Source organism: Bidens hawaiensis, unplaced genomic scaffold (genome assembly GCF_021521415.1).
Source record: "Bidens hawaiensis isolate Kalapana, Puna unplaced genomic scaffold, B.hawaiensis_p1.1 tig00028591_1, whole genome shotgun sequence".
In the NCBI taxonomy this organism is placed as follows: Eukaryota; Viridiplantae; Streptophyta; class Magnoliopsida; order Asterales; family Asteraceae; genus Bidens; species Bidens hawaiensis.
This window is the reverse complement of record NW_027505124.1, coordinates 152812-169576: the sequence shown is the minus strand read 5'-3', so window position 1 is coordinate 169576 and position 16765 is coordinate 152812. Positions and strand designations below refer to the sequence as shown.

Here is a 16765-nt window from a genome sequence, read left to right as displayed (position 1 = left end):
ATCGAATTTGAACAGAATTCGGCAGCAACATAGAACAAAAGAAAGGTAGATAAAAACCTTAATTCAGCAGGTCATGAAAACCTGCAATTTTTTTCCGAACCAAATGAATTCAAACAGCTGCAGCAGATAGCGATTACGCCAAGTACAATGGAGAGTTTCCTGAGAAATCGTAATTGATAACTGATGACGAGGTAGCCCAAGGAAATAATAAAATGACAGAAACACATTAACGCTAAAAGGGTCAAAAGGTTAAAAGCTTCGTTTCCCGCCCAAACTTATGTAAACAAGTACCCATGTGCTACAATACGATGTCACATCACTGTTCACATCATTGTCCCCTCTAAGCAAAGGACATGCTCAGATAAAGTAATATTATTTTAACTATGGACCAGCGATTCAGACCTTCCCGCCCATAAAGGTCAACTCTCTATGCAAACAAGAGGCTAACTAGTTTAGTTAACTGGACTAAAAGGCTTACATCTCTTCTCCTATATAAGAGAGACTTAGCCATAAACATAAACACAACAGATTTGGGCAGATAACACCATCTCCCTAATCTTCTCTTCTTCCTTGAGAAATATGCTCTTAGCTTATTTCTTTCTTACTTCAATAACTTCATAGCTTCACCAAGAACATCATCCTAAACCGACTCCAAACAGCACGGTTCTTGATCTTCGGTGATCTATAACAACAAACAACTAACTAGCGAACCTCCTTCTACGTTTTACAAACGTAGAGGGACACCACGACATGCGTTAGGTTAACCTGAACCCTTGAAGCTTGTTAGCCTAACCAGTCCATTCACTATCATTGGTCTTATCTTTGTTGTAGCAACAAGTTGGCGCCCACCGTGGGGCTACGCCGCTTACTTGATCATAAAGACCAGTAGTGTAGCTCCATCACCATGTCAGAAGGTGGATCTCCCGGAGATGTCAACCAAGTGTCAAGAAGACCAACATCAAGTGCCTGCCTAGAAACTCCGGCGACGACCTCGATTTTTTCCACTCCGGGAGGAACTTCGACGGGACCCTTGTTCCTCGAGTTTTCATCTTTTCGGACTCCAACCCCTTCACGATCTGGAGTTCCTTTGTCCCATGCAGGAGTCACGAACACCCCGGAATGCGTCGACTTGACGTTAGAAGGGGTATCACGACATTTTTTGCAACTAAGACATCTTCTTAACCAACACGTGAGCCAAGAAAGAGAAAAGGGGATAAGAATAAGGCTAGATTATGACGAATCAGAGCCCTCACTGTCGCTCGGACGTCCACCTTCCCCTCTAATCAGCTCACGCCCGACTTGTAAGGCCCCGCTACCGGTGCCTCACATTGGATGTTGGATTTACTCATAAACGCAGTTCTATATATCAGGGTTAATTAAAACTTCCGCGGAACATAAAACTTTCATAAAACATTTCATAACAATCCAAAAGTTGTCTTAAACAAACAACTTGTCTTTCAAAAACTAAGTACTTAAAACATAACACGTCTTGAGTCTTCCGATGCCAGCCTCTTATTCAACGCCACGTGTCCCCTCAAGCGAGCTGCCTCATTCTACTCACCTGCGTGCATACTAAAAGTCAGCTATGCTGAGTGAGTTCTAGTTAATCACATAACATACAATACATTCATAACTACATACTTTCATACTCTCATTTATAATAAACTTACTTACCTTCGCACTTTCTTTCTTTCTTATACTTCCTTACGTTTTAAAGAGAATTACGCCCTATAACCTTCGCATATATTATTAGGGTATGCAACCCTTCAACCTTCGCATATATTATTAGGGTATGCAACCCTTTAACCTTCGCATATATTATTAGGGTATGCAACCCTTTAACCTTCGCATATATTATTAGGGTATGCAACCCTTTAACCTTCGCATATATTATTATGGTATGCAACCCTTTAACCTTACCTTTCATTATCATATCCATACGTTTAATACTATACATAACATAATTGTACATACATCTGTATTCACATACACATATCATACATACTACACTATACTTGCCTTAACAGTACATGCAATACCCGAAGGTCGTTCACGTACTGTCAAGCATACATACATAAATATCAAGACATACACTTACCATTTAAGGTAAGTGTATTAGCATCCACATCAAGTATGCACACAACCCCGAAAACATAACAAGGAATTGGGGCTAGAAACTCACCTGGATCCTGTTACGCTCTCCGTTAATCGTTATTCCCTTCTTGAGCTGTGCACGGCTAACTGTATAATATTTACATGTATCAATTAACTACGACTACTCATATCGTATTTCTATCTTTATTTAACCCACAACGAACGGGGGTTCGGGGGCAGCGCCCCTGGCAGCGGGGTCTAGGGGCGGCAGCCCCTAGCAGGGTCCAAGGGGCAGAGCCCCTGGCTGGGGTCGAGTTTGATAAAAATTTTATTTACATTAACTCTTTTAACACATTTTTCACTAGGATTTTAATTTATTTCCTAATTCGTTATCTCATTTCTCATAACGAATTAAGTCTGATTCGCTATCCGATTCGTTACCGAACTTAACTTACGCGAACTTAATTGTAAGCGAACTTGTATACAAGCGAAGTTATATACAAGCGAACTTAGCATTAAGCGAAGTTAACTACAAGCGAACATATTCAAAAGCGAACTTAACATGCTGCGAACTTAGCATGCTGCGAACCTAACCAGGCGAACTTAGCATGCTGCGAACCTAACCAGGCGAACTTAGCATGCTGTGAACCTAACCAGGCGAACTTAGCATGCTACGAACTTAACCAGGCGAACTTAGCATGCTGAGAACTTAACCAGGCGAACTTAGCATGTTGCGAACTTAACCAGGCGAACTTTAACAGTAGCGAACTTAGCTACGGGCGAAGTTGCCCAGCAACAGCAGCTACAGGTTTTGTATTAACCCACTAATCGCTTATGTTTCAACGTATAAACCTCGGATATGATCTTAACCATTCCCGTAAACGTTCCCATGGCCAATTTCGGATAAGACTCGGCCTGGAAAAGCATAAAGTTTGGACCTTTAGCTTAAAAACGTTCAATACTAGGTTTACAGGTTCATTTAATCGAGCCATTTATGTTCGCGGGTTCAATAGATTTGTTTTATCACCAATTTTGCTACTTTAATGCTTGTTTATACTCGATCTATACTAGATTCAAGTTTCAAAGCTAATCGTTTATAAAAACGTAAACTTTAAAGATAAACGACATACCTTTACGTGTTTTAAGGTTACGGTTTAGCTTGGTTATGAGCTTTTGGTCTTGTATCTATCTTGAGTAAGGAGCATTCAACGTTTGTTTGGCTCGGATCTTACTCTCCTATCTCGGCCGTATATGGTGGTGTAGGTGTGTGTGTTTTTGAGTGTGAAGAGAATAAGATGGTAAGAATGACGATTTAGGGTTTTAGGATGGTTTAAGGGGTATTTATATCCCTTAAAGCCCATGGACCTAAGGCCCATTACCCTTTAATCCTTTTTAATTATCCAAGTCCATCATTCTTCTTTATTAACACTAATTAATTATTTAACACACGACAACTTAACGCAACTGTCTTTATTTAATATTAGAATATTTTAGGATGTTACACGATTGCTTCTCTTTTTGAAGCTGGTCCAAGTGTAACATGTCAACCCTTTAACCCATCTCCCTACACCTATGGGAGATCAAGCCCAACGGCTTTTCCTTTGTTCACTTCACAACCCCTTGGACACGAGACCACTCTCGACCAAATATGGCAGTCACCAGCTTCAAGTGCTCCTCCTACAGCCATTACATGGGAGCAGGCCATGTCGGTCTTGCCCTTGGCTCGAAGTGCAGTGATGAGCACTTCCATGGGAGCAAACCAAGCAGCAGCAACACCCGAAAGCCTTCAAGGCTTTAACCTCATGCCTCAGATGATGGCTCAAATGATGGCACATTTCCCTTGGACCCAGCTCATCAACCAAGCATTGGGTACTCACCAAGGAACAACAAGTCATAATCCTGCTGTGAGGCTAGATGAAGATCTGGTAAAGCCTTACAAACCCGGTAACTTATCATGTTTCTCCCAACAAATCGCCGATTATGACTTTCAAACAAAAATCAAGATGCCACCCCATATAAGAACGTATGATGGGACTGGAGATCCCGAAGACCACCTCCAAGTCTTCACTGGGGCAGCCAGAATTGAGAATGGTCCCATGCTGAATGTTGCTTGATGTTCATGCAAACATTAGTCGGATCGGCAAGAATATGGTTCAACGACCTTCCTGCTCAAAGCGTTCGAAGCTTCGACGATCTGAGCAAAGGCTTTTTGGTCCACGTCTCACAACAAAGAAGGTACATCAAGGACGCCACGGTCATTTTTCAGATAAAACAAAAAGATGATGAAAGCCTTCGAGACTTCATCGAAAGGTACAAGAAAGAAGGGTTACAGTATGTGGGGGCTGACGAAAAAATGAGGGTGGCAGGCTTCATGAATGCCATCACCTCCAATCACCTCACAGGGGACTTTAACAAGTGCCTGCCTAAAACCCTTGAAGAAGCTCTTGAACGAGCTGAGGCACATATTCGAGGCGAGGAGGCCGTTGAATTCAAAGAGCAGCGAAAAAGAGCTCCCAGTTGGTGAGGCAACTGCCCCAACCGAAAGAGAGGGAACTACACTCCTTATGACAAGTATCCCCGGAGTTCAGATCAACGAAGGCCTGAAGGCCGGAACCCTCCAAGCAGGGAGAAGACTGTAAACTTCACAGCCTTAACCAAAACCCCTCAGGAAATCCTTGCCACAGAATAAGTGAAGCACAACTTCCGACCTCCTCGACCCTTGCCCAAGAGCAAAAAAAAAACGAAAGTTCCACCCAGTTCTGTGAGTTCCACGAAGAAAAAGGTCACCACACAAACGATTGCTTTCAACTCAAGAAAAGAATTGAGGAAGCCGTCAAGTCTGGAAAATTGGCTCATTTGGTGAAAGGGGTCAAAGACAAGATGGCTGAAAGAAAAAGCAAAGAAGTGAATATGGTGAATATAGACCAAGGTGTTCCCCACAAACGACAACGCTTGGAGGCTTGGGAGCTTCAATGCATCTGCTTCCCACCGCCTCAAGGTAACTTACTCTCAAACCCTCTAACAGTGGAAGCGAACGTGGGAACGCTCCAAACAAACAAAGCCTACATTGACACAGGGGCGGCCACAGAGATCATGTATGAAAGATTCTTCAACCGGCTGAGCAAAGAAGAGCGTTCAAGGCTTCAACCCTCCGAGTCATCTATAAAAGGTATCGCCGACATATCCTTGAATCCTTTAGGCCAACTAACCCTTGATGTCTGTTTTGTTGAAGGCAAGATGAAGAAAACCAAACCACTCACTTTAGTGTTTATCAACACACCTTCCAGCTATGATGTAATCATAGGAAGGCCTCAACAATGTGTATTCAACATGCTGTCTCGGTTGGTCAAGGTGCTGTGAAGTTTCCCACAGACATGGGAATTGCAACCCTTCAACCTACCCAAGAGGTTACATGGTTGAAGGGGAAAGCTCAAAAAGCAAAGGCGAAGAGCAAGGATTAATCATAAACCCCAAGTACCCTGAACAAAAGGTACGGGTAAACACAAGCCTCTCCAAAGAAACACTTTCACACCTTGAAAAGTTGTTGATGAACTACAGTGACGTTTTTGCTTGGTGCCAGGAAGACATGACAGGCATCCCTCGAAGCATTGCAAAGCATGAACTCAAGATACCTCCCGATGTCAAGCATGTCGTCCAAAAGAAACGGAGCCTAGCTCCTGAAAGAAGGTTGGCAGCATGCCAAGAGGTCGAAAAGCTTGTACAAGCTGGGATCCTACGTGAGGTCAAGTATCAATTTTGGGTGGCTAATCCATTCATGGTTCGAAAGCCTGAAAAGTCTTGGAGGATGTGCATCGACTTCAAAGACTTAAACAAAGCATGTCCAAAGGATTGCTATCCCTTACCCGAGATGGACCTCAAGGTTGACTCTCTAACCGGCCATCCCTTTAAGTGTTTTCTCGATGCTTACAAGGGTTACCATCAGATTCTCATGAAAGTGGAAGATGAAGAAAAAACCGCTTTCCACACGGACAAAGGTATTTTCTGTTACCAAAAGATGCCCTTTGGCCTACGAAATGCCGGTGCAACCTACCAAAGTTTGTTCGACAAAGCATTTGCTAGCCAAATTAGCAGAAACTTGGAAGCTTATGTCGATGATCTAGTAATCAAGAGCAAAACCGAGCATCAAATGCTTGAAGACATACAAGAAACCTTCCAAAGCTTGAGAAAGATCAACATGAAGCTTAACCCGGGAAAATGCTCATTCGGGTTCGAAGAAGGCAAGTTTTTGGGGCACATTGTGGGAAAACAAAGCATAAAAGCTAATCCCAACAAAGTCAGGGCTGTTCTCGAAACCAAATCCCCACAAAGCAAAAAAGAAGTGGAGAGCCTGAATGGAAGGCTTGCAGCCTTGAAGGGTTTTACCTCCAAGCTTGCTGAGAAGTCCCTACCCTTTTTCAAAACACTAAAGGGTTGCGCCAACAAGAAAGATTTCAGATGGACGGAAGAAGCCTTCAACCAAATGAAGCAACACTTGGCTTCACTTCCAGCTATTGCAGCCCCTGAAACGGGAGAATTGATCTCTGTCTATCTCTCAGTTACTGAAGAAGCATTAAGCGCGGTTCTAACCATCGAACGAGACAAAGTTCAGGTACCCGTTTATTTCTTTAGCAAAACACTAAAACTGGCAGAAGTCAAATATCCTCCTTTGGAAAAACTGGCCCTGGCCTTAATTCAAACGGCCAGAAGGCTTCAAAGGTACTTTCAAGCACACCCTATACAAGTGGTCACTGACCAACCCATCAAAAGTGTGCTTGAAAAACCAGAGAACTCATGCCGATTGGCCAAATGGGCTGTGGAACTAGGTGAGCATAACATCACCTATGTCCCAAAAAAAGCTGTCAAAGCCCAAGTCTTGGCAGACTTTATTGTAGAAATTCCAAAGCAAGTCATTCCTGAAATACATACAACTGCCACTGAACCTTCTGACCCTGAAGCCTGGAAGCTTTTTACCGACGGAGCTTCCAGCATCGAAGGGTCAGGAGCTGGGCTCGTCTTAATCAACCCCGAAGGGTTAGAATTTACATATGCTCTTCAACTTGAATTTCAGACCACCAACAACGAGGCTGAATACGAAGCATTGATCGCTGGTCTAAAGATTGCCAAAGAGATGAAGATCCAAAAGCTACAAGTCTTCACAGACTCGTTACTTGTTTCAAGTCAAGTCAATGACAGCTATGTAGCCAAAGAGCCAACGTTTCAAGAATGCACGTTTCAAGAATGCACCATCAAACAAGTCCCAAGATCACATAACAAAAGAGCCGATGCCCTAAGCAAACTAGCATCTCTCACATTTGCACACCTCACCAAGAAAGTATTGTTGGAAGTGTTGAAAACTCCTTCAATTCAAGAACTGGAGGTTCAAGATGTAATCACTAAAGAAGGTCCCAATTGGATGACTCCCATAGAAAAGTTCCTCAAAAATGGTGAGTTACCCTTGGACCAGACTGAGGCTGAAAGAGTTCGAATCAAATCCAGATAGTATGTGTTGCAAGGAGAAACGCTTTATAAAAAGGGCTACCTTGCACCACTACTGAAATGTGTAGGCCTTGAACAAAGTCAATATCTGATCAAAGAGGTTCATGAGGGGATATGTGGAGCTCATTTTGGGCCAATAACGGTGGTTGCAAAATTGATGAACCTCGGATACTTCTGGCCCACCATGCACCGAGATGCAACCGAACAACTCAAGAAGTGTGAATCTTATCAAAGTCATGCACCGGTTCCCAAAAGCCCTAAACACGATCTAGTCCCCATCTCCTCAGCTTGGCCATTTCACAAATGGGGAATGGATATTGTTGGTCCATTCCCACCGGCCAAAGGTGGGGTAAAAATTTTGCTAGTAGCCGTCGACTACTTTACCAAGTGGCCTGAAGTCAAACCACTTGCAAAAATAACGGGAAAACAAGTCATCGACTTCGTATGGGAAACCATCATTTGCCGTTATGGGCTGCCAGGAGTGTTGGTCACGGATAATGGGAAACAAATTGCTGAGAAGCCTTTTAGCACATGGTGCAAAGAGTTCAGAATCACTCAAGTGTTCAGCTCAGTCGCATACCCACAATCCAACGGCCAAGTTGAAAGAACAAACAGAACCATCGTTGAAGGAATCAAAACAAGGCTGGGAAGGCACAACAACAATTGGCTTGAAGAACTCCCAAATGTTCTATGGGCAATAAGAACAACCGAAAAGACAAGCCACAAACGAACGCCTTACAACCTAGTGTTCGGATCGGAAGCTGTAATCCCAGCCGAAGTCGGAGTTGTGACTCAAAGAACACTCAACATGGACCTCGAATCAAACAACAATGAGCCATGTTGAATTTGCAACTCCTTGAAGAAATTCGTGATCAAGCCGCCATTCAAGAGGCCAAATACAAGCAAAAAATAGAAGCTTATTACAATGCAAAAGTGAAGCATGAACGCTTCAAGCCTGTAGACCTTGTACTCCGAAACAACGAGGCCAGCAAAAAAGAAAATCAAGGAAAACTTGGCCCAAAGTGGGAAGGACCATACACAATCCTCGAAGTCCACAAGGGTGGATCCTACAAGCTGGCCGACGCAGAAGGCAAAAGGCTTCCAAGACACTAGAACGGTAAAACCCTTAAAAGGTTCCATGCCTAATCAAAATGTAAAAATATATTTCAAGAGATGTACAATTCTCCTTTTTGTGAAACAACAACCTCTTGAATGAATGATAAACTTTTTGTCATGACTTGTCTTTACTATCCTATAATCAGGTTGAGAACCTAGCAAGAAACTCCATGGCAAGGGCCATGTAAGGGGATGAGCTCCCATGCCACATCGCTCAATAGGTTCAAGGGTTGAATGGACCTATATAAGGGGTGAGTTCCTATGTCAATCCTACTCCATAAGACTTAGAAAATTTTTTCAACTAAAACTTGTCTCATAGACAGGTCTGAACAGCCTACACCAATTCGTTCCTTAAGCTTACAAAAGTTTACGAAAAAAAAAAACATACACTAAGTAGTGATATAAAGGATAGCCAACATGTGCTTTTTACCTAATGAAGCCTTGAAGCTAAAGTGACTGCAGCACTAAAACTTCTTAAGGAAAGTTAGCTAAAATCACATCAAACTAACAAGACAAGCAACCAACACACAAATACATAGAACATCATAGTTCATAAACAAGGCTATTCCAGGGCCATAGCTAAATAGCATTCATACATAATAAGCCAATTAAGGCTAAAATGAGGAAATCGCAAGGATTCCCAAGAAAATGTTCAAAGGGCCGTAAAGGCCAAACACAACCACAAGGCAGAAACTTTAAGAGTTCCATGTCAAACCTACATTGTTTAAAATTACATAATATTGTTTTAAAAGTGCTAAGAAAGCTACGAATCAGGTACTTAAACATCAGAAATAGGCTTTGAGGTACTAGCCTTACCACCCTTAGCCTTCTTGGACTTCTTGACTTGTGGGGCAACATCAGCAACAGCTGAGCCTTCGAGGCTTGCCACATGAGATCCGTCGCTTCCCCCAGATAAAGTCTCCTCACTATCACCGGAACGGGAACGTTTTTTCGAACAGGACTCAAGCACCTCTTTAGCAACCTTCTCATCAAGGCCGGCTGGTTTCAAGCCCTGCAAAACTGAAAGAGGCTTACCATAGCATGACGAAAATTCACCCACATAAGGGTAAGTGAGCCTTTCCATCGCATGAACTGAACCGGTGAAAAGCTTGTAAGCTTCAGGGTTGAACAAGGGGGACTGCTCCATAGGCTGACCAGTTTCGTGATGATGGAAGCTTGCAATGAAACCCAAATGCTTCCCATGGCCTAGCAGCTTCGTGTAAACATCGCCCAACACTGAGTTAAACTCTTTAGAATGAAGCAAGTAAGATACAACTTGCTGAAACCCATGCTCAATCAACCACTTGTTGTCATCAGAAGTCTGGGTAACCGAAGCCTTTAAGCCTTATTTCTCTATCTCGAAGGCTTTCCTTTGCACCTCAAAGGCTTCCCGGTCAGCATCCAACTTGGCCCTATCAGCCTCCATAGCTTTCTTCAACCCTGCCATCTCAATCTCATGGCCACGAGACAACTCGTCAATCCATTTCACATACACCTTCTCCTTCTCAGAAAAACCTTCAACATCCTTCTTCATGGCCGTCATAGAGGCCTTCATCTTTTCCTTCGTCTTGATAAATCCTTCATACTCCTCCATCCCTTTTCCAAAGCGAGTAACACCTTCTGCCAAAAGGGCAGAAACGTTACAAGAATTCAAGATCAACCTGGATAACAAGGAGTCACCCTCCATCTTGGAAATAGTATCACGAACTCCCGGAGGAGCAAAATGTGCTAACGCATCAGCACAAACTTTGGGATCCTTGAAACTATCCCCAACCTTGACACTCCACTCTGGCACATAAACCGCATCACCATCCAACCCTTTGAACCACAGACATCATGGCTTTCTTCCCAGCCGACTTCCCCTTCTTAGAAACCACCAACCCCTGCTCCTTCTCAACTTCCGTAGTTGGACCTTGGTCTTCAGAAACCTGAATGTCATCACTAACCTCAACTGGTTCATGAGAAGATGAAGTGCCAACAGACTTCAGCAAACGTCGTGTGGAACGACGAGTGGAAGACTTTAGAACAGCAGTTTTGGTGAACCCTTTAACGTTTGCAACCCCAACATACGCAGCATCCTCAAATCGACCCTCCTTCCCCCGAGCCACCGAATCATCACCAACAACAGCCGCAGCATCAGTAAAACCAACGTCAGAAGTATCATCGCTCTTTAAGAAGTCCAAAGCCGACATGACTGCAAACACAAAAGAAACCCATTAGCAAACATATTAACAAGATAAAGCAAATACGGGATAAACAAATGCATACCCTTATTATCCCTCATAAGCACGGGATCCCGATTAGGCTTATCCCAAAGTTTGCTAATTCCTAACAACACAAGAAGGTGTTCGGGAAAAGGAAGAAGACGCGATGGACATTTCCTAATCGATTTCAAAAAAAGCCTCATTCAACTCTAACTTGGCTGGCTCCGATTCATTTAGAACAGCCTCGGGTTGTCTCCAAACAGGCTTGAACGGAAGGATAGAATCGGAAACAAAGAAAAAACGGTCCTTCCAAGAACCGAGGGTTGTAACCGCCGAGGAAACCAAACACGTATCAACCTTGGTATGTTCAAACGTGTACCAATCACCGTTTTTCGCTAAGCGAAAGAAAAGGCGAAAGTTCAACAGCGAAGGGTCATAACCTAGGGCTCTACACAAAACTTCAAAATGCAAAACCCTAGCAAGCCCTAACGGATGAATTTGACCAAATGATATACGATAATACTCCAAAACATTAAGAACAAAAACCGAAAAAGGGTGTCGGAGGTTAGAAAATTGGTAATGATGACAATATATAGCGATAAAACCCGCCGGACAACGATCGATGGAAGAATCGACCGGCGGAGCAATCGGTTTATACTTTAACCCTATTCCCCACTCAATACAAAACGATTCAACCTCTTCCTGGGTTAATCGGGAAAAACTGATCGAAAGATCCTTTTTGGTAACCATAATTTTGAAGAATAAGGAAGGATCGAAACTAACCTGGTACTGGATTGAATGAAACTTGAAAGTGTTTATGGTGAAAATTGTTAAACAAATTTGGAAGAAAGTGAATAGTTATCCCATTGATAACTATTAATGAAAAGCAGTTATTGGAAACCGTAATCTGACAGTTACAATCACATCAACTGTCACATCAATAATTCAAAAAACAACCAAAACTGAACAAAGCTTCAAAGCCTACAAGCCTTGAAGCCTTTAAGCAATAAACAAAATGTGTGCAAAAGTCAGAAGCCCTTGATCATACTCCTCAAACACCTCTGACTTGGGGGGCTGATGACGGGGGTAGCCCAAGGAAATAATAAAATGACTGAAACACATTAACGCTAAAAGGGTCAAAAGGTTAAAAGCTTCGTTTCCCGCCCAAACTTATGTAAACAAGTACCCCACGTGCTACAGTACGATGTCACATCACTGTTCACATCCTTGTCCCCTCTGAGCAAAGGACATGCTCAGATAAAGTAATATTATTTTAACTATAGACCAGCGATCCAAACCTTCCCGCCCATAAAGGTCAACTCTCTATGCAAACAAGAGGCTAACTAGTTTAGTTAACTGGACTAAAAGGCTTACATCTCTTCTCCTATATAAGAGAGACTTAGCCATAAACATAAACGCAACAGATTTGGGCAAGTAACACCATCTCCCTAATCTTCTCTTCTTCCTTGAGAAATATGCTCTTAGCTTATTTCTTTCTTACTTCAATAAATTCATAGCTTCACCAAGAACATCATCCTAAAACCGACTCCAAACAGCACGGTTCTTGATCTTCGGTGATATATAACAACAAACAACTAACTGGCGAACCTCCTTCTACGTTTTGCAAATGTAGAGGGAAACCACGACCTGCGTTAGGTTAACCTAAACCCTTGAAGCTTGTTAGCCTAACCAGTACATTCACTATCATTGGTCTTATCTTTGTTATAGCAACAATAACCGACACTAACCGAACAACCCCAATTTGAACCAGTAGTGTTTATTTTATATTATTTTTTTTGTTTTCATTTAGACATTGGAAATCCCAATCAAGGAAATCCAAATTCATGCTCAAACAAAACCAATCGAGAAGAAATAGAGATTCATGATTACAGATTTTAAAGGGCTGATGTAAAGTGAAGTTAAAACCTAATTTTTAGGTTGTGACGACAGCAACCGAGAGACTCAAATTGAGAAAAAGAACCAGACTTAGATTTCATCATAAACTAAACGAACATCATAAGCAAACATTGCCACGACTTGAATCAGAAATGACAATGACACATCCGACTTCCGCCGCCTCACCTTGCCGGAAACGATAGTTATAGGTGCCAACCTCTGGCAACGACGGTACCAAATGGTGACGGTGGCGGCCGCAGGTTCTGGTTATACGCGGTAACGGCGGAAGTGGTTGTGGTTGCGATGGTGGTGGTGGCAGAGGTTGTGGTTGCAATGGTGGTGGTGTGAAGGTTTTCAGATCTAAGGTTATCTTTGGGGAAGATAAAGAGGGTTGGAGAAAATGACCAATCTAACCTCATATGTCTTGCAAATGACCTGATTTAACGAGAAAAATTAGCTGGGTTAGGCTCAAAGGACAAACGTTGTTGGACTTATAAACGTAAAGGATAAAACGTATCAAAATTGAAGATAAAGAACGGCGAATGAAATTTGATACAAACAGAAAGGACAATTTCTGCAATTCTGTCTTATTTTTATAGGTGTTTGTTGTTATTTTTGTTTGTATTTGCTAATTTTTTTTATTATGAGACGTTATAAGTATTTGTTGATTTATATTTTGTTGTTAATATTAGATTTTTTTCTTTTGCTATTATAAAGTATTTGTTGTTATTTATTGTTATTATCTTGTTCTTGGTTTTGATTATTTTGTTGTAATTTTTATGGTTTTTTCTTTGTTATTATAAATCATTGTTTATGTAGATTGGTATTGTTTCTTACGTTATCATTTTTGTATAAATTAGTATTATTTCATACGTTCTCATGTTAAGATTAAAATGTACATGAACCTTCCCCTATTAGATATAAATTTGTTTCTTAAAAATGTAGAGAAATGGTGCATTATGACTTGAATTTAGGGATGAGATTTTTTTTCCCTAATACTCGTACCCATTCAGTACGTACTTGTACCCGCACGTGCCTATTGGGTACAGGTACAGGTATAGCTACCCAAATTTACTGATTTTAGGTACATGTACTTTCGGGTGCAGGTACGAGTACCGGTACCTGTTTAGAATATATAAGAGCTTTTACTAAGTTTCCAACACTCATGACTTAATTTTCAGGAGATATTTTCAAAACCTAATATATTTCAATTAAATCATTTCCTTATCGATCTATATGTGTATATTCATATACTAGGTTAAAACCCGTGTCACACACGGGTTTGATTAAAAAAATATCTATAAAACATATAAACCAAATTTCAATTTAAATTATTTTAAAAGCAATATGAAAAGCATATTAAAAATTTAAATATTGAAAGTAAAATCCATTAATTTAAAAACTTAATTATAACCAATCAATTGTCAAACCAACAAATCTAACATAATAATAATGATAATAAGTTAAAATCTAACAACGTAAATGAACCCAATGTCAAAGCATTAACCATAAACCATTAAAAAATTATTAAATGTCAAAGCAACCAAACATGAAAAAAAATCCACAAACACAAATGTATTTACCGGAAAAGCATGACCGGCAACCTCAAAAACAAAAGAAACACAAATATTGTTTTAAAAGTGACGACAACATATCTATTTTTCCATTTTTGGAATCAATAAATTCTTGTTATCTCCAGAAATGTCACACAAAACCTGTTTTTCGTTGGATTTGGTACTTGAATTTGCTACAGGAGGATCGTCAACGTCATAAATGTCTCCAAGTTTTCTCTTTAAATTGGATGGTGGAGAACTCGGACGGTTTTTGTCATCATTTGATATCGGAGTTATGCTATTCTCACCGGTAAATGATATAATTTCCTTGAAAAAGAATTTGATAAGAAAGATGTTATGATTGGTGCATATGTTATTAGATATGAAGATATTTAATAGGTTAAAATTATTTACCTTGTTATTGACCGTGTCTTCGGATTAACAATCTCTGCTGCTAACCTGATTTTGTTCAGAAATCTGTGGCTGTATAAATATATTAAAAAAAGTAAAACTATAAATTTAAAAACATAATCGTGCTAAGTTTATAAAAATAAACTGAATACCTTGTCATTGATAAATTTTTTTCCAAAGAGTTCACAATGACTGGATTTTCAGAAAACTTTGCAATATTGAAATTCATTGCATTTTTCAAAATATTGTATTCCTTCACGTCAATTTTAAAAGCAAATGTTTTTTGAAGTAAAGTGTTAAAGATACTTCGTATATCAAATCCCTGCAAAATTCATAATAAAAAAGTTGATGTTAATAAAATAATAATAATAATAGACATTTTATTAATAATTAAGAAGATGTTAATAAGTATATACTTACACCGTTGTTTTCCTCCACTAATTTTTATGCGGTTACATTTAATATTTTATAAGCATTCTTGTCCCATAATGTTAATGAAACAGTACCGCTAGTGTCTTGAACACGAATATGGATCCTAAATCTGTATAAGATAAATTATAAAGATAATTAACACAAAAGTATAACAAAAAAATTGTAAATTAAAAAATTGAATAGTATATGAAAAATACTTGGAAACCGGCAATAAGTCCATTCCTTTACATCCTTCATTCGTACACTCGTACAGATCGTCAGTGTTAGACAGAGTTTCTTTGTTAGTCAATGCTTTTGAACATCTCCGGCAACCAAAATAATGCCACTCCTGAACTACTGGAATGTGCACAATGGTGGCAAGGATAACAACTGATTTTATCTGTTTAAAAAGTATTATAAAAATTTAAATAATTTATATAAAAATGTGTGTGTGTTTGTATCTTTGGATAAAAGAAATGGAAATAATAACAAACCTTATCAAGATCTATCTCTGCTATTAAATTAAATGGTGTTCGTTGTAGGAAATCCTCATTCACCGTGCAAACGGAGGATGATGAAATTGAACGTTGACTTGACGAAGAAAGCGCACTTCCTTGTTCAATCCTGGTTAAAAATAAAAAAATAAAAAATAAAAAATTAGAAATAAGTAAAAAAAAAAGATAGTAGTGGTAGAAAAACAACAAAATTAAAAAAAATGTTTGGTGATATTACATTTTTTTAAAAACATTAATAGCAGGAATATCTTCATCGATAAAAAGCTTAGACACATAGTAGTTGTTGGAGACCCCAGGTTCATCTAAATATAACAAAATATTAAAAATGAGTTAAAATTATAATAATATTTTTAAAATTAAATGTTATATAAACTTACTCTTAAAATAAGTGAACTTGCCCAACTGCAATACGATAACGACATTGTAAGAATCAGGGTATTGGGTGATATATGTGTCCATTTGTTTTGCATAATCACCAAAAAGAGTCACCTTAATTGACCGGTTACTGTAGAAGTTATAAATTAAATATGATTATCATAGGAATAAATATTAAATATATATATATATATATGAAAATTAAAATATAAATAAAAATGTAATACGAATACTCACAAATCGTCTTTAACTATTAAATTTACTGATTTTAGGTACATGTAGTTTCGGGTGCAGGTACGAGTACCGGTACCTGTTTAGAATATATAAGAGCTTTTATTAAGTTTCCAACACTTATGACTTAATTTTCAGGTGATATTTTCAAAACCTAATATATTTCAATTAAATCATTTCCTTATCGATCTATATGTGTATATTCATATATTTTTATTTCATGTATGTGTAATTATGTATATCATTAAATAACATGTATTAACTTTCTCTCTTATTTTTATTTGTATATAACATGTATTAACTTTCTCTCTTATTTTTATTTGTATATCATTAAATAACATGTATTAATTTTCTCTCTTGTTTTTCTATGTAAATTGAGAAAGAAATAAACAACGAAAAGGAAAAGGGTAAATGGAAATCTGACTAGCGAAGATTAAACGAATATTAACTTTCTTTGCATAAG

At 39.4% G+C, this 16765-nt stretch overlaps 1 protein-coding gene across 1 annotated transcript; it reads right to left on the bottom strand.

The window, feature by feature from the left end:
- Positions 1–15161: 15161 nt before the first annotated feature.
- On the bottom strand, positions 15162–16216 carry LOC143610874 (uncharacterized). Its single transcript, XM_077085233.1, has 5 exons — positions 16074–16216; positions 15914–15998; positions 15676–15805; positions 15400–15581; positions 15162–15311 (listed from the first exon to the last, which is right to left on the bottom strand). The coding sequence occupies exons 1-5, from the start codon at positions 16153–16155 to the stop codon at positions 15215–15217; spliced, it is 576 nt and encodes a 191-aa protein (XP_076941348.1). The 5' UTR covers positions 16156–16216; the 3' UTR covers positions 15162–15214.
- Positions 16217–16765: the final 549 nt, after the last annotated feature.

Excerpts from the sequence above, each read along its gene's own strand:
- LOC143610874 (XM_077085233.1), bottom strand. The coding sequence starts at position 16,155 with ATGGACACATATATCACCCAATACCCTGATTCTTACAATGTCGTTATC. Across the intron at positions 15,999-16,073 it reads CAAGTTCACTTATTTTAAGA|ATGAACCTGGGGTCTCCAAC; the intron begins GTAAGTTTATAT and ends TGTTATATTTAG. Across the intron at positions 15,582-15,675 it reads CAGAGATAGATCTTGATAAG|ATAAAATCAGTTGTTATCCT; the intron begins GTTTGTTATTAT and ends CTTTTTAAACAG.